Below are 18,869 nucleotides of genomic sequence, written 5' to 3'. Positions count from 1 at the left end.
CCGCACTCTCCCGCCGTTTGGGAGCTTTGGTATAATCCCCATGGTCCTTACGGAGTTCCCAGCATCCACTAGGACGTCAGAGAAAATAAGATTTTACTCACCGGTAAATCTATTTCTCGTAGTCCGTTGTGGATGCTGGGCGCCCGTCCCAAGTGCGGATTGTCTGCAATACTTGTATGTAGTTATTGCCTAACTAAAGGGTTATTGTTATGAGCCATCTGTTGAGAGGCTCAGTTATATTTCATACTGTTAACTGGGTATAGTATCACGAGTTATACGGTGTGATTGGTGTGGCTGGTATGAGTCTTACCCGGGATTCAAAATCCTTCCTTGTTGTGTCCGCTCTTCCGGGCACAGTATCCTAACTGAGGTCTGGCGGAGGGTCATAGTGGGAGGAGCCAATGCACACCAGGTAGTCCTAAAGCTTTCTTTAGTTGTGCCCAGTCTCCTGCGGAGCCGCTATTCCCCATGGTCCTTACGGAGTTCCCAGCATCCACTACGGACTACGAGAAATAGATTTACCGGTGAGTAAAATCTTATTATATATTTAGTATTCCTGTTGATTAGTTTTAAGTGCATGCTGTAAACCTAGAGATGTACATAGTATGTTTTAAAAGGGCCCAGCAGGCCTGGTATAGGGATATATGAAAGGGATTCAGTTTGATTTACCGTTGGGCAGGAAGCCGGCTGTCCATATCCTGACAGCGGCATCCCGCCCACCAGAATGCCGGCTCGGTGGCGAGCGCAAATAGTCCCCTTGCGGGTTCGGTGGCTCGCTGCGCTCGCCACAGGATCTCTTCGCACTCTACAGGCATTGTGGACATCCACGAGTGGGAATATTCCTTTTTTGGTGGGATTCTGGCTAGCGCCATTGAAGGCTATCAGGATTCTGGCGTCGGTATTCTGACCGCCGGGATCCAGACAGCCGGCAAATTGAACGTATCTCTATGAAAGAGGTATAGTTTGGCCGTCCTGTTACAGTTTTCAATGACTGGAGACTTAATTTATTTTTTGTTTTACTTTTGCTTTCAGAGCTGTGCACCACACATCTTCACTGTGGCAGAACAAGCCTACCGGAACCTACAAAATCAGATTAATCCAGTAAATCAGTCTACAATTGTCAGTGGGGAGAGTGGTGCTGGGAAGGTAATATAACTGATTTCTTTTTACTTTGCAGAAAATGATGGTTTATTGTTTACTCTAATCTATATTCTTTGTATAGTTCAGTTTGCATTTAGAGATGGCAGAACTCATGTTTCATCAATATAAATCGATAGAACGCATCTCCAAACTATTAATAAAACAGAATAACTATTTTAATTTAACATGGAGAGTCTTTTAACATGTAGCAAAACAAGCAAAGTGCACACATATTCATTGTTTTATTTGTTATGGGCAACAATTCAGAAATAACTGGTTTGGCGGCTACACGTTTCCATATGTCCTGTTTGTGTATTAAACCTATTTCTCATTTACGCTATGACATTTTCAGTATTTACTTTTACATTACCCAAATATTTAATCAAATTACTATTAGCTATATCTGTGACTATTTTTCAAAAAATGCTAATCACTATATTTGCACACTTTGTTTTAGACAACTTAAGATATTGGGGGTAATTCTGAGTTGATCGCAGCATCAAGTTTGTTAGCAATTGGGCAAAACCATTGGGGTAATTCCAAGTTGAACGCAGCAGGATTTTTGATAGCAATTGGGCAAAACCATGTGCACTGCAGGGGAGGCAGATATAACATGTGCAGAAAGAGTTAGATTTGGGTGGGTTATTTTATTTCTGTGCAGGGTAAATACTGGCTGCTTTATTTTTACACTGCAAATTAGATTGCAGATTGAACACACCCCACCCAAATCTAACTCTCTCTGCACATGTTATATCTGCCTCCCCTGCAGTGCACATGGTTTTGCCCAATTGCTAACAAAAATCCTACTGCGATCAACTTGGAATTACCCCCCCATGTGCACTGCAGGGGGGCAGATATAACATTTGCAGAGAGAGTTAGATTTGGGTGGGTTATTTTGTTTTTGTGCAGGGTAAATATTGGTTGCTTTATTTTTACACTGCAATTTAGATTTCAGTTCGAACACACCACACCCAAATCTAACTCTCTCTGCACATGTTATATCTGCCCCTCCTGCAGTGGACATGGGAGGTCATTCCGAGTTGTTCCCTCGCAAGCGGATTTTAGCAGATTTGCTCATGCTAAGCCGCCGCCTACTGGGAGTGAATCTTAGCATCTTAAAATTGCGACCGATGTATTCGCAATATTGCGATTACACACCTCGTAGCAGTTTCTGAGTAGCTCCAGACTTACTCGGCATCTGCGATCAGTTCAGTGCTTGTCGTTCCTGGTTTGACGTCACAAACACACCCAGCGTTCGCCCAGACACTCCCCCGTTTCTCCAGCCACTCCTGCGTTTTTTCCGGAAACGGTAGCGTTTTTTCCCACACGCCCATAAAACGGCCTGTTTCCGCCCAGTAACACCCATTTCCTGTCAATCACATTACGATCGCCAGAACGATGAAAAAGCCGTGAGTAAAATTCCTAACTGCATAGCAAATTTACTTGGCGCAGTCGCAGTGCGGACATTGCGCATGCGCATTAAGCGGAAAATCGCTGTGATGCGAAGAATTTTACCGAGCGAACAACTCGGAATGAGGGCCATGGTTTTTCCCAACTGCCAACAAGTTTGCTGCTGCGATCAACTCACAATTAGGCCCATTGGCCGAGATGTATCAAACCTCGGCGAGTGATAACTTGAGCCAATCTGCTCCTAACTGCCATGTTATAGGCTGTGTTTGAAAAATTACAGAAGCTGATTGGCTGGTACTTTATCACTGTGCAATTTATCACTCTCCAAGGCTTGATACATCTGGCCCAGGATCACTATTTCATAATTCAGCAACACATAAAAGCACCTTGCCCATTGCTTGATTATTATTTACTTAAATAGTTCTGGCATATTCCGTTGCGCTTTCTACAGCCTTATTACATTTATTAAAAATGTTTCAAACTGCTAGAGACTCCTGCTGTGTTGCTCTGTGCTGTGAGCTAATGGTAATCTTCCTGCTCATGGAAATGTCAAACTGTTGTACTAATTGAGAGACCCTTGCTTAGGTGAATCAGATACTGTTCCATGCCTCTGTCAAGGCAATTTGAATCTTGCTCTACAGAAAACTCTACTCTTTTCTCGAACATCATAGAGGATGCTGGGGTCCATATTAGTACCATGGGGTATAGACGGGTCCACCAGGAGCCATTGGCACTTTAAGAGTTTAATAGTGTGGGCTGGCTCCTCCCTCTATGCCCCTCCTACCAGACTCAGTTTAGAAAATGTGCCGGGAGGAGGCGGTCACAGCTAGGGGAGATCTACAGAGTTCTCTTAGAAAAAGTTTTTTTACAGTTTGTTATTTTACAGGGAGACTGCTGGCGACAGCCTCCCTGCATCGAGGGACTGAGGGGGGGAGCAGTGTCCCCCCTGCGGGGTCTTGAGCCACTGCCTCTGCTGACTGGACATTGAGCTCCAGAGGGGTCAGATCGTGCCCCGTCACAGGGGAACGCACACCCCGGCAGCTAGCCGCCACCCCCTCAGGGAGCTGAAGTGTGGCGAGTGAGTCACTGTCCCCCTTACAAGCGGGGGGTCAGTGTGAAGAGGGAGGCTAAAGGGTAGGAGCGCGGTATTAACCGCGTTCCTGGAAGGCTCAGCGGTACTGCGGTGCAGTGCTGTGAGGGGCGCCATGAGCCAGCTCCGGACCCTACAGTGACGAAAACAAGTCTGTCGGGGTCTGTGGATCAAGGTTAGCACAAAATCCTCCGGCCAGTATATTGTTCAAAGAGCGGGAAGACAGCGCCATTGAGGGGGGGGGGGGGGGGAGCTTCTCCTCAGAGCGGACCCAGCAGTGTTCAGCACCATTTTCCTGCCTGCAGCTCACTGCCTGTGGATGCACAGGTCCCTCCAGAGCGACTCCAGCTATCTGTACGGTACCAGGGGGTTGTAGAAGGGAGGGGAGGCTGTGTAAAGACTGTGTCACCAATTAAGGGACACAGTCAGCGCAGGTTTAGGGTTTCCCTGTACTTTAATAGCGCTGTGTGTGGGTTGGCTCCAATCTCTGTGTCTCTCTGCCATGCTTGGGGGGGAAGCTTTGTCTACCCAGTACCCTGTGTGTTTGAGGGGTGTTTGGTGTGTATGTATAACATGTCTAGGGACACTGTTTCATATGCTGCAGAGGATTTGTCTGCCCAGGAAGACTCCATACCTTGTAATCAGGATTGTACTGTTTTAGCACAGTTACTAGCTAGAGAGCCAGAATGGTTAGTCTTTCTGAGGGGGACTATTTCTCAGGTCATCCAATACTCTATGGTTGTTTGTTCTGATACTGCCTCCTCGGGGTCCCCTGTGGTACATTCTCATAAACGTGCACTGCAATTATGCAGGATGACACGGACACTGACTGACGCTGCAGACGGGGATATGTTGCAATGGGGGTGCAGTTGATGATTGAGGCTGTTAGGGATGTTTTACACATTTCGGACACAGCCCTGGAGCAGGTGGAGAAGGCCTTCTTTACAGATAATAAGAAGACCCCCCTCACCTTCCCGGCGTCCAAAGAATTGAATACTATCTTTGAAAAAGCCTGGGAATCTCCGGAAAAGAAATTCCAGATCCCCAAGAGAGTCTTGGTTGCTTTTCCCTTGCCTGAGGAAGATAGAAAGAAATGGGAGTCCCCACCGATAGTCGACGCCTCTGTCTCCAGGCTGTCCAAACAGGTGGTATTACCGGTCCCGGCATCTACCGCGTTAAAGGACCCGGCAGATCGCAAGGTGGATGCTACACTGAAATCCATTTACATGGCTTCAGGGGCTATATTGCGGCCTACTATAGCCTGTGCTTGGATTGCTAAAGCTATTGCCAGGTGGTCAATCACTCTGCAGGAGGAATCAACTACGCTGGATAAAGGTGACTTTGATTTATTATTCAAGATTCTGCAGGGTTCCTGGTGGATTCCATAAAGGACCTGGGTTCCATGGCTGCGGCGATCTCCTCCATGTCCGTCTCGGCTCGTAGGGGTCTCTGGCTGCACCACTGGTCTACAGGAAGAGTGTGGAGGGCCTACCATATAAAGGTCAGGCTCTCTTTGGGGAGGCGCTGGATGCATGGATAGCCACAGCTACGGTAAGTCTCCTTTTCTCCCCTCAGCTGCACTGGCTAAGAAGAAGCCTTTTTCATCAGCCACGTCACAGTCCTTTCGGCCCGCGAGGCCTAGAAAAAACAAGCCTTCGAACACCTTCTTCTGAGGTGGTCGTGCCAAAGGAACGAAACCTGCTCCCGCAGGTTCCCAGACCCAGTAGCCCGCTTCTGATACCCCTAAGTCCTCCACATGACGGTGGACAGCTAGGCCTGGAGGAGGGTCAGGTGGGGCAAGACTCCGGCAGTTCAGCCAAGTCTGGGTGTCGTCGGGTCTGGACCCCTGGGTCCTGGATATAGTGTCCAGAGGGTACAGACTGGCGTTTCAAGATCCCCCGCCTCACCGTTTCTTCAAGTCAGGCTTGCCAGCTCTGCTGGCAGACAGGACAATTCTTCTGGAGGCCATCAGAAAATTGGTGGTGTCAGAGGTCATTGTTCCAGTTCCACTTCAACAGTGGAACAAGGGTTATTATTCGAACCTTTTTGTGGTACCAAAACAGGATGGATCGGTACGGCCTATTCTAAACTTAAACTCCTTGAACCCTTATCTCAGGGAATTCAAATTCAAAATGGAATCTGTGAGAGCTGTCATCTCAGGACTGACGGAGGGGGAGTTCCTGGTGTCTCTGGACATCAAGGATGCTTACCTCCACATTCCCATTTGGTCGCCGCATCAAGCATATCTCAGGTTTGCACTGTTGGACGATCACTATCAGTTCCAGGCGCTGCCGTTTGGCCTATCCACAGCACCAAGGATCTTCTCCAAGGTGATGGCGGAGATGATGGTTCTCCTCTGCAAACAGGGGGTGAACATAATTCCATATCTGGACGATCTCCTGATCAAGGCATCGTCGAGGGAGAGGTTGTTGCGGTCCATCGCGCTCACGACACAGCTGCTCAGGAAGCACGGTTGGATCCTGAACCTTCCAAAGTCTCATCTGGAGCCGACAAGGCGGCTGTCTTTCCTGGGAATGATCCTCGACACGGAAGTGCAGAGGGTATTTCTCCCGGTGAAGAAAGCGCTAGTGATTCAAACAATGGTCCGGGATGTCCTAAAGCCTACCCGGGTATCGGTTCATCAATGCATATACGCCTTCTGAGGAAGATGGTTGCTGCCTATGAGGCTCTGCAGTACGGCAGGTTTCTTGCTCGACCTTTTCAGCCAGACCTCTTGGACCCGTGGTCGGGCTCTCACCTACACATGCACAAGAGGATACGCCTTTCTCCGAAAGCCAGGATTTCACTCCTCTGGTGGCTACAACTTCCGCACCTTCTGGAGGGGCGAAGGTTCATAATTTAAGACTGGATCTTTTTAACCACAGATGCAAGTCTAAGAGGTTGGGGAGCAGTCGCTCTGGGGGAAACCTTTCAGGGACAATGGTCGGATCATAAATCACTTCTACCAATAAACATCCTGGAACTCAGGGCCGTGTACAACGCCCTTCTGCAAGCGGCACACCTTCTACAGGATCGGGCTGTTCAGGTGCAATTGGACAACGTGACCACAGTGGCCTACATAAACCGACAAGGCGGAACGAAGGGTATGGCTGCCATGTCTGAGGTGTCAAAAATCCTCGTCTGGGCAGAAAGGCACGCAGTTGCGATGTCGGCAATCTTCATTCCGGGCGTAGACAGCTGGGAAGCAGACTTCCTCAGCAGACACAATCTCCATCCAGGGGAGTTGGGCCTCCATCTGGAGGTGTTCGAGGAGGTAACCGGTTGGTGGGGGGTTCCTCACATAGACATGATGGCCTCCCGCCTCAACAAGAAGTTACGGAGGTACTGTTCCAGGTCAAGAGACCCACAGGCAGTGGCGGTGGATGCACTGGTAACGCCGTGGGTGTTCAAGTCCGTATATGTGTTCCCTCCACTTCCTCTGATACCAAAGGTTCTTCAACTCGTGAGAAGAACAAAGGTTCTGTCAAACCTCATTGCTCCGGACTGGCCAAGGAGGGCTTGGTACGCGGATCTTCTGCTGGAATATCCACGGCCTTTGCCTCTTTCGGGAGGATCTGCTCCTGCAGGGGCCGTTTGCTTATCAAGACTTACCGCGGCTACGTTTGACAGCATGGCGGTTGAACTCCAGATCTTAGCTCGGAAAGGTATTTCGAGGGAGGTCATTCCTACCCTGATACAGGCTAGGAAAGGGATAACATCTAAACATTACCATCGCATTTGAAAGAAATATGTTTCTTGGTGTGAGGCCAAGAAGTTTCCTGCGGTAGAGTTTCAACTTAGACGTTTTCTCCTTTTCCTGCAAGCAGTGGTGGATATGGCACTGAGATTGGGCTCCATCAAGGTCCAGATCTCTGCTTTGTCCATCCTCTTCCAAAAACAATTGACTGTTCTTCCTGAGGTTCAGACCTTTCTGAAAGGGGTTCTGCACATCCAGCCTCCCTTTGTGGCTCATATGGCACCGTGGTGTTGCAGTTCCTGCAATCTGCTTGGTTTGAGCCTCTACAGGAGGCTGATCTGAAGTTTCTCACGTGGAAGGCGGTCACCTTGTTGGCCTCGGCTTCTGCTTGGCGCGTGTCGGAATTGGGAGCTTTGTCTTGTAAAATCCCCTATTTGATTTTCCATGAAGACAGGGCGGAACTTAGGACTCGTCCACAGTTCTTGCCTAAGGTTGTATCGGCTTTTCATATCAACCAACCTATTGTGGTGCCAGTGGCTACTGACTCCTCAATTACTTCAAAGGCCTTGGATGTAGTGAGGACTTTGAAGATTTACGTGAAGAGGACGGCTCGTCATAGAAAAAGTGCTTATTCCACGGGTCGAACACGTTTGCCAAGTTTTACAAGTTCGATACTTTGGCCTCTGAAAACTTCAAGTTTGGTCAAGCAGTGTTGCAGGAGCCTCGCGCTCTTCCTCCCGTACTGGGAGGTTTGGTACATACCCATGGTACTAATATGGACCCCAGCATCTTCTAGGACATTAGAAAAAATAGGATTTTGGTTACCTACTGGTTAATCCTTTTCTCGTAGTCCGTAGAGGATGCTGGGTGCCCGCCCAGTGCTGCATTTTCCTGTTTTGGTTTTATAGTTCAGTACTGCCTGGTTCCTAGGTAAGTTCTGTGTTTACTGTTTCAGCTGTTGCTGAGTTTTTCCGTCATGTTGGCCGGATTTGCTTGTTGTGTGAGCTGGTATGAATCTCGCCCCTATCTGTGTAATTCCTTCTCTCGAAGAATGTCGTCTCCTCGGGCACAGTTTCTATACTGAGTCTGGTAGGAGGGGCATAGAGGGAGGAGCCAGCCCACACTATTAAACTCTTAAAGTGCCAATGGCTCATGGCGGACCCGTCTATAACCCATGGTACTAATATGGACCCCAGCATCCTCTACGGACTACGAGAAAAGGACTTACCGGTAGTTAACCAAAATCCTTTTTTTACCCTTATTGAGTCTTGTGGGGTTTTTAAAATAATATACAAAAAAGGATCTGCATTGTTCGGATTTTTATTTTCTTCTTTTTTAGACATGGACATCTCGATGTTTAATGAATTTTTATGCGACAGTTGCTGCAACCAGCTGCTCGGAAAGTTCTGACTTAACAGTGGAGCGAATAGAGAGTAGAGTTCTATATTCTAATCCAGTTATGGAAGCATTTGGTAAATAAGCACTTCGTATTTGGAAACATTTTCTAATTGTAAAGCGCAGCAGAATTTGCTGTGCTATATATGAAACTGTTTATAATAATAATTTAAAAAATTCCTATTGCTGCAGAGCCTGTGCCCTAAGCAGGTCGCTAACATTGTTTTCAGATGTTTACTGAATTTGATTTGAATGCATTTTTTTATTTTTAGTACTTCTCTTTAATAAATGTTAACTTGTAAAATATAATAAGTATAGATTATGAGAATTAATTCTAACGTAGAAAATAATATTGTGCTGTAGGTCAGTAATTTAAAATAGGATAACATTTTTCATTTTGGGATACTTTGTTTTGGTCATCTTTCAACTACTGTATTAGCAATTTTTTTTTATTTTTTTTATAGATTATTAATTTGAAATAAAATAAATACCATCTGAATGCAGTTTTAATGTTATCAGCGAGAACTGACTCGTATAGCGAGCTTCAAACTTGGTTTGTTTTTAGTAAATTTTGCATTACACCCAGAAAATGTGTACATCTAAAAAACTGCAGACAGTGGTTGTCCGTGGTTACGGTATAATCAAGACCTATTTTAGAGGAAAATTACTGTAGTGAAATCAAATAAGTAATGACAAAAATGGCTCAGAATTTATAAAAGCATGTAAATAATTCTTACACTCATTTCTTTTTCTCTCTATACCCCTTCCTCCCATTTATTTTTTGAACCCCTCTATATTTCTCTAAATCTTTCTTTCCTCTCTTCTCTCTATCTCCATCTCTCTCTCTCCCATCTTTTGTTTCTTCTCCTCTCACTCTCTTGCATTCTCTGGCGCCTTCTCTCTCTGTCTCTTCACTCTCCCTACATGTTTTTAGCTCCAACTCTCCCTCCCATTGTATTAAAGCTATCATGAAAACTGTGTTTCATTCTCATGGGTTCATCCAGGTAATGCTTGTACATTAAGGAACAACAACAGCAGCCGATTTGGAAAATATATTCAACTCCAGTTAAGCAGGTAATTTAAGTACAGCTATTTTATATAATAATATAAATATAAGTTTGTTTTTTTTAACATGCAGTATAGGTCTTATGAGAAACACGTGTACATTATATTTTTTTTTTAGTGCTTAAGGAAAATTGGGAATAGGGAAATTGTATTTGTATTCTCCAAAAATGTTTCAGATACACAAAAATCTATAGTCATGTGTATAGATTTTTGTATTTTAAATTTAGATATTTGCAATTATCTCCAAAAGCTATAGCATGGTGAATATTCTGTATTTATTTTCTGTGCAATCATAGAACTCAGCAGATAATGGGTGCTTCTATCCAGACTTACCTCCTAGAGAATACACGTGTAGTGCATCAAAACTCTTCAGAAAGGAACTTCCATATCTTTTACCAGGTTAGTCCCCAAATGCATTTTCCAACATATCCAACTATCTTAATTATAAAGTGGAATATGGAACATCTAATGATATTGATGCATGGAATTTGAGACTCTTCGGGTGATATTCAATTCTTTCCGCCTCCTTCCACTCCCGTTCTGTTTCTGCTAACGGGGGTGGTATCATCATTTCAGCTCGCTACCCCGGGGTAGCAAGGCACCCAACCCTTTACACAGCTAAACCTGATTACTATGGGCGCGATAACGGGGATTACTTTAGAAAGGAGATTAGCCATATCATTTAAATACCACCCAATATGTGGAATCTAAAGGATCTCCACATTAAATAGAATAATGTATTTCATTTCAGTTTTTCTCTTACGTCCTAGAGGATGCTGGGGTCCACATTAGTACTATGGGGTATAGACGGGTCCACCAGGAGCCATTGGCACTTTAAAAGTTTGAGAGTGTGGGCTGGCTCCTCCCTCTATGCCCTTCCTACCAGACTCCGTTTAGAAAACGTGCCCGGAGGAGCCGGTCACATCTAGGGGAGCTCTACTGAGCTCTTCTGGTTAAAGTTATTTTTAGAGTTTATTTTTTTTACAGGAGGCTGTTGGCAACAGCCTGCCTGCAACGAGGGACTGAGGGAGGGAGCAGTGTCCACCCTGCGGGGTCTGAGCCACTGTCTCCGCTGACTTTACACTGAGCTCCAGAGGGGTCGGATCGTTCTCCGCCACAGGGGACCGCTCGCCCCAGCAGCATGCCGCCAACCCTTTCCAGTGCTGAAGATTGGTGAGTGAGACACCAAACCCCCCTAGCAAGCGGAGGGCCGGTGTGAAGGTGGCGGCAACGGGGAGGGAGCGCAGTATTAACTGCGCTCCTGTGAAGGTTCAGAGGCACATGGTGCGGCGCTGTGAGGGGCGTCCTGAGCCAGCGCTTACCCACACGCTGGTCATCAAGTCTGTCGCGGTACGCGGATCTCAGCCAGCAAGTTTTACCTCAGGCCAGTATAGATTCTGAAGAGCGGGAAGACAGCGCCATTAAGAGGGCGGAGCTTCTCCTCAGAGCGGACCCAGCAGCGTTCCAGCGCCATTTTCCTGCCTGCACAGTGCTGGATGGAATAACAGGTCCCTCCACAGCAACTCCAGCTATCAGTACACGGTACCAGGGGGTTTTGGAAGGGAGGGGAGGCTGTGAAACGAGTGTGTCTCCTATTAAGGGACACAGTCTGCACTGACAAGGGATCTCCCTTTGCTAAAAGCGCTGTGTATGGGTTGGCTCCGATTTCTTTGTCTCTCTTGCCTTTCTTGGGGGGAAACTCTGTCTGCCCCCACCTTTGTGTGTGTGGAGTGTTTGGTGGTCTCCTTTAGCTATGTCCAGGGACCTTGGGGGTAATGTATGAAAAACGTCCTAACGGACGTTATGTGTCTGGGGGCGTATCACCACATTATCGTGGTGATACGCCCGCACCCGCCGCCACAATGTATTATTCAGGCCCCTGCCGATGTGGGAGTGCGTTATCTTACCTGTTCAGCGATAGCGCACCTTCCACATCGGCTGGGCTGGTATCGCTGCTGCTGGCTGTCTGCGCATGCGCCCTTTTGCCCTTCGCCCGGCTCGTGCCGCTGGCGGCCGGAGGCGCATGCGCTCGCCAGCGCCGGATGTGTTAGGAAGGTCATAGAGGAGGAGGCGTGGGCGGGACTATTGTCCACGAACAATAAAGTTTTTATTTTTAAATTACCTAAAAAAAAAAAACACCCACTTTTTAGTACCTGCAGTGCTGTAGCGCCAGCCCTGACCTGGCGAAGCGATGGAGGAGACTTAACGAGCGGTGAGTGACAGTCCCGCCGTTAATACATCAGGGAGGCAGCAAAAAGGTATAGGCACAGCGCTCAGGACGAAGCGGGACCATGCACAATGTAAATTCGTTAAAGTGCCGCATCATACATCGTGATGATGCGGTACCAGCAGCAGTTAGCGTGCGCTATTTGCTGAATGCACATAGCGCCCCATCATACATCTGCCCCCTTGTGTCATATGCTCCAGAGGATTTATCCTCCCAGGAAGATCCCATTCCATGTAATCAGGATAGCACTGGTTTAGCACAGATACCAGCAAGGGAACCAGAGTGGTTTTCCTCTATCAAATCGTGGATTTCTCAGATTTCTGACAGGGTTGCAAGTAATGAATCTGCAACCCAGGTATTACAGAGCTCTATGGCAGTGTGGCCTGTTTCTGTTACCTCAGGACACCCCGCTATATACCCCCACAATACACATGATGACACGAATACAGATTCTGACACTACAGATGGTGATGGGGATGTGTTACGGGGTCCGCATCTCTTGCAAAGGGGGTGCAATTGTTGATGGAGGCTATCAGAGATGTGTTAAATGTTAATGATACCACACCTGAGCAGGATGAGGCTTTTTTCACTGAAAATAAAAAAGCCTTGCTAACCTTCCCTGCGTCAAAGGAATGGAATGCTATATTTGAAAAAGCATGGGAAAACCCTGAGAAAAAAATTCCAGGTCCCTAAAAGGGTCCAGGTGGCATTTCCTTTCCCTGAGGAGGATAGGAAAAAATGGGAAAACCCACCGATTGTTGACGCCTCTGTGTCCAGACTCTCAAAGAAGGTGGTTCTGCTTGTTCCAGGATCTACCGCCTTAAAGGAGCCAGCTGATAGGAAAATTGATAACACGCTTAAATCAATGTATACTGCTTCAGGGGCCATATTACGTCCCACTATTGCTAGTGCATGGATTGCAAAGGCAACAGTAAAGTGGTCGGCTACCTTACTTGAGGATTTGGATACAATGTATAGGGATGACGTTGCATTGTATTTACGCAACATACATGATTCAGCAGGTTTTATGGTAGAATCCATGAAAGACCTGGGTTCCATGGCTGCGGGAATATCTTCCATGTCTGTTTCAGCTCGTCAGGGACTGTGGCTGCGCCAGTGATCGTCCGACGCGGAATCCAGAAGAAGTGTGGAGTCCCTACCCTATACAGGTCAGGCTCTCTTTGGATAAGCTCTAGACGCGTGGATATCTCCGTATGTCTCAGTTTCTTCCCTCAGCAGCACCTGCTCCAAAGAAATCTTTCTCTCCAGCTGCAACGTAGTCCTTTCGGCCTAACAAGCCTAGAAAGGCCAGAACATCCAATACCTTCTGTAGGGGAGGTCGGGTTAAGTCCAAGAAGCCTGCCACTGCAGGTTTCCAGGAACAAAAGCCTACTTCGGGTACACCTAAGTCCTCCGCATGACGGTGGACTGCACACCGGTGGTGGGGCCAGTGGGAGCGAGACTCAGACACTTCAGTCATGTCTGGGTATCGTCCGGCCTGGATCCCTGGGTGATAGATATTGTGTCTCAGGGATACAGGCTGGAATTTCAAAGTCTCCCTCCTCATCGCTTTTTCATGTCAGGCTTACCAACTCAGTTGGAGGAAAACACAGTATTACAAGACGCTGTCCAAAAGCTGGTGGAGGCACAGGTCGTTGTGCCAGTGCCACCTCACATGCAGACCAAAGCTTACTATTCAAACCTTTTCGTGGTACCGAATCCGGGTGGTTCGGTCAGGCCCATTCTGAACCTAAAATCATTGAACCCCCTTCTAAAGGAGTTCAAGTTCAAGATGGAGCCTCTCAGGGCGGTGATATCAGGTCTGGAAGAAGGGGAATTCCTGGTATCACTGGATATCAAGGATGCGTACTTCCACATTCTGATCTGGCTGCCGCGTCAGGCTTATCTCCGCTTCGTATTGCTGTACTGTCATTTCCAGTTCCAGGCCCTACCATTCGGCCTCTTCACAGCACCGAGAGTGTTTACCCAAGGTGATGGCGGAAATGATGATTCTCCTCCGCAAGCAAGGTGTGAACATCATTCCATATCTGGACGATCTGCTGATAAAGGCATCGTCCAAGGAGATGCTACTGCAGTCCATTAGGAACCAACCCAGAGGTTGTCTTTCTGGGAATGATCCTGGATACGAAAGTGCAGAGGGCCTTTCTTCCGCAAGAAAAGGCGTTGGTGATACAAGCTATGGTCTGGGATGTCCTGAAGCCACCCCGGGTGTCGGTTCATTAATGCATTCACCTTCTGGGGAAGATGGTGGCCTCTTACGAGGCTCTCCAGTACGGGAGGTTCCACACTCTGACCTTCCAACTGGATCTCCTGGACAAGTGGTCGGAATCTCACCTCCACATGCACCAGAGAATTCGTCTGTCACCAAGGGCAAGGATTTCACTCCTCTGGTGGCTTCAATTGCCTCACCTTCTGGAAAGCCGCAGGTTCGGGATTTAGGACTGGATCCTTCTAACCACGGATGCGAGCCTCCGGGGTTGGGGAACAGTCACTCAAGGAGTAACCTTCCAAGGACGGTGGTGAAGCCTGGAAGCCGGCCTGCCCATCAACATCCTGGAACTAAGAGCCATCTATAGTGGTCTTCTTCAGATGGCCCCTCTTCTGAGAAATTGGGCCATTCAAGTGCAGTTGGACAACATAACAACAGTGGATTACATAAACTGACCAGGCGGAAAGAAGAGCAGAGCGGCAATGTCAGAGGTGACAATAATACTCCGCTGGACAGAAAAACACGCGTTAGCGCTGTCAGCCATCTTCATTCCGGGAGTAGACAACTGGGAAGCAGACTTCCTCAGCAGACACGATCTCCATCCAGGAGAGTGGGGACTCCATACGGAGGTGTTCAAGGAAATAACAGATCTTTGGGGCATACCCCAAATAGACATGATGGCCTCTTGTCTCAACAAGAAGGTTTGGCATTATTGTTCAAGGTCGAGGGACCCACAGACAGTGGCAATGGACGCCCTGGTGTCTCCATGGGTGTTCAAGTCAGTGTACATGTTTCCACCACTCCCACTCATCCCAAGAATCCTAAAGCTCATTAGAAGAACAAGGGTTCAAGCGATCCTCATTGCCCCAGACTGGCCAAGAAGGGCTTGGCACGCGGACCTTCTGAATCTACTGCAAGAAGAGCCGAAGCCTCTTCCTCTTCAGGAGGACCTGCTGCAGCAGGGGCCGTTCGCCTATCAAGAGATACCGCGGCTACGTTTGACGGCATGGAAGTTTTGCGCCTGATTCTTGTTCGGAAAGGCATTCCGAAGATGGTTATTCCTACCCTCATACAGGATAGGAAAGGGGTAACGTCTAAACATTACCATCGTATTTGGAAGAAATATGTCTCTTGGTGTGAGTCCAAGAAGTTTCCTATGGTGGAGTTTCAACTGGGACATTTCCTCCTCTTCCTGCAAGCAAGAGTGGATAGGTTGGGATCTGTGAAGGTCCAGATTTCAGCCCTATCCAATTCAGAAACAATTTGCTGCTCTCCCTGAGGTTCAGACTTTTTTTGAAGGGAGTTCTGCACATCCAACTTCCCTTTGTGCCGCCTTGGGACCTTAACGTGGTGTTGCAGTTCCTCCAGTCGGATTGGCTTGAGCATCTACAGGAGGTTGAGGTCAAATTTCTTATATGGAAGGTGGTCACTTTGTTAGCCTTGGCTTCTGCTAGACGTGTGTCAGACTTGGGGGCTTTATCCTGTAAAAGCCCTTACTTGATCTTCCACGAAGATAGAGCTGAGCTCCGGACACGTCAGCAGTTTCTTCCAAAGGTTGTGTCGGCATTTCATATCAACCAACCTATTGTGGTGCCAATGGCTACTGACTCCTCAATTACATCAAAGTCCTTAGATGTCGTAAATGCTCTGAAGATATATGTGAAGAGAACTTCTCGCCACAGAAAGTCGGACTCTGTTTGTCCTATATGATCCCAAGAAAATTGGGTGTCCTGCTTCTAAGCAGACGATCTCTCGCTGGATCAGGTTCACTATCCAGCACGATTACTCTACGGCAGGCCTATTAAGGCCCACTCTGCTCGTAAGGTCGGTTCTTCCTGGGCGGCTGCCCGGGGTGTCTCGGCAGTGCAACTTTGCCAAGCTGCAACTTGGTCTGGGTTGAACACGTTTGCAAAGTTTTACAAGTTCGGTACTTTGGCCTCTGATGATCTGAAGTTCAGTTAATCAGTTCTGCAGGAGCCTCCGCGCTCTCCCTCCCGTTCTGGGAGCTTTGGTACATCCCCATGGTACTAATGTGGACCCCAGCATCCTCTAGGACGTAAGAGAAAATAGGATTTTGGTACCTACCGGTAAATACTTTTCTCGTAGTCCGTAGAAGATGCTGGGCGCCCGCCCAGCGCTTCGTTTTCCTGCAAATGTTATTTGGTTCAGTACAACTTTGTTTTAGTTGAGTACTGCAGTGTTACTTGTTAAGTAATGTTTCAGCTGTTGCTGAGTCGTTCAAGCTAGTTGGCTAGTATGACTCTCACCACTATCTGTGTATAATCCTTCTGTTGAAGTATGTTGTCTCCTCGGGCACAGTTTCTAGACTGAGTCTGGTAGGAGGGGCATAGAGGGAGGAGCCAGCCCAAACTCTCAAACTCTTAAAGTGCCAATGGCTCCTGGTGGACCCGTCTATACCCCATGATACTAATGTGGACCCAGGTCTACGGACTACGAGAATATGATTTATCGGCAGGTACCAAAATCCTATTCTTTTTTTTTTTTATTAAAGTATTTTTATTGAAGAAAAGTTAGTTTCACATTACAGAATTTCCAAGTCATTATAGACATACATATAATAAACCACATAGTAATATCCAATCTGTAGTGATATAAAAGTAAACAATAGGGGGAGAGGAGAAAAGAAAGAGAAAGGGAAATAACAGATACAAATTGTAAGTGTATCGATTAGTCAATAAATATACTGTGATTGAGTATGCACATGCTCTGCAGATTCACACCTATAAATCCATGGGAAAGTAGCATCTGCCTCGCAAGGATGGTTTATATAGTGGTTAAAGAGAAAAAATAAAAAAACATTCTTGAAAGTCAGACTAACACTCAGGGATAGTATCACAAAAAACATTGGAGACATAGAAAAAGGTAATCACATCTTCCCTAGTTCAGGGCGTTGCGCGAAGCAATATGAGTAGTGCAATAAGTCGACCAGAGTAACCATTTGCTCAGTGGAGAAATCCTATTGTTTTCTTTTCATAGCTCCGCTGGGCATAAGATATCTTTGCTAGCTTTGGAGGATCAGTCCTTTTCCAATATCGAGCCAGGACAGCCCTGGTAGTGATCAGTATATGTCCTATAACGTATTTATTAACCCCGTGCAGGGAGGGAGGAAAGTGATGTAAAAAGACAGTTGCAGGAAGCAGTGGAAGAGAGACATCTGTAACCTGCTTAATCAAGTCCAAGACTTCATTCCATAGCAACTTAATTTTCGGACACAACCAGAATATGTGAATTAAAGTATATTCTAGACCACAGTGTCTCCAATAGAATTTTCATTTCAGATTTTTAAAGGTGCCTCACTACATGAAAGAGAAGAATGGAATCTTCCAGAAAATGCAAAGTTCTGCTGGCTTCCAAATTCTGAGAAAAAGCTTGAGGGTAAGTGCTGAATTACAGTGCAGACTTGGCAGTTGTATCCAAAATGTACTAAAATCCAATAAACCTAGCTTCAGTGGATAGAAAAAGTACAATATAAAATCAGATACAGGTCACAGAGCTTTGTTACTGGATATTGAATTGCAGCTACCAACTTAATGCATGAAGAGCTGTAGCCGCATTTCTTCAGCATTCTAGATAGGAGACAACATACAGGCACTATCTTCATACCCTGTATAAAATTAGGGCCTAATTTAGACCTGATCGCAGCAGCAACATTTTTCTCTACGGCCAAAACCATGGCCCTCATTCCGAGTTGTTCGCTCGCAAGCTGCTTTTAGCAGCTTTGCACACGCTAAGCCGCCGCCTACTGGGAGTGAATCTTAGCATAGTAAAATTGCGAACGAAAGATTCTCAAAATTGCGAATAGACAGTTCTTAGCAGTTTCTGAGTAGCTCCAGACTTACTCTGCATCTGCGATCAGTTCAGTGCATGTCGTTCCTGGTTTGACGTCACAAACACACCCAGCGTTCGTCCAGACACTCCTCCGTTTCTCCAGCCACTCCCGCGTTTTTCCCAGAAACGGTAGCGTTTTTTCGCACACACCCATAAAACGGCCTGTTTCCGCCCAGAAACACCCACTTCCTGTCAATCACATTACGATCACCAGAACGAAGAAAAAACCTCGTAATGCCGTGAGTAAAATACCTAACTGCATAGCAAATTTACTTGGCGCAGTCGCAGTGCGGACATTGCGCATGCGCATTAGCGACTTATCGCTCCGTTGCGAGAAAAAAATACAGAGCGAACAACTCGGAATGACCACCCATGTGCAGTGCAGGGGGGGCAGATATAACATGTGCAGAGAGAGTTAGATTTGGGTGCGGTGTGTCTAAACTGAAATTAAATTGCAGTGTAAAAATAAAGCAGCCAGTATTTACTCTGCACAGAAACAAAATAACCCACTCAAATCTAATGCTCTCTGCACATGTTATATCTGCCTCCCCTGCAGTGCACATGGTTTTGCCCATTAGAGAAAGATTTTGCTACTGGGGTCAGGTCTGAATTAGGCCCTTGATTTCACATAGAGATGAGATAAAGTTAATTACCTACTTAGAAACTGTTTTTTTTTTAGGCTACTGTGCAATAGAAGCTACTTTCTGATAGCTAGTGTATATAAAGACTTTGTAATGATAAAGATGCACAAAATTAGTGTTAATCC

The 18,869-nt window shown here is 46.7% G+C and overlaps 1 protein-coding gene across 1 annotated transcript in view; it reads left to right on the top strand.

Moving 5' to 3' along the window:
- Positions 1-18,869, top strand: part of MYO19 (myosin XIX) — a 450,559-nt gene that overhangs the window by 104,166 nt on the left and 327,524 nt on the right. The window contains exons 4-8 of the mRNA XM_063955000.1: positions 1,033-1,146; positions 8,677-8,809; positions 9,737-9,806; positions 10,094-10,196; positions 17,554-17,650. Of these exons, the coding sequence (XP_063811070.1) occupies positions 1,033-1,146; positions 8,677-8,809; positions 9,737-9,806; positions 10,094-10,196; positions 17,554-17,650 (517 nt within the window). The remainder of the gene's footprint in view (positions 1-1,032; positions 1,147-8,676; positions 8,810-9,736; positions 9,807-10,093; positions 10,197-17,553; positions 17,651-18,869) is intronic.

This window comes from Pseudophryne corroboree, chromosome 2 (assembly GCF_028390025.1).
Source record: "Pseudophryne corroboree isolate aPseCor3 chromosome 2, aPseCor3.hap2, whole genome shotgun sequence".
Taxonomy (NCBI): domain Eukaryota; kingdom Metazoa; phylum Chordata; class Amphibia; order Anura; family Myobatrachidae; genus Pseudophryne; species Pseudophryne corroboree.
Note: the sequence above shows the minus strand (reverse complement) of the source record. Positions and strands in the feature narration are given on the sequence as shown.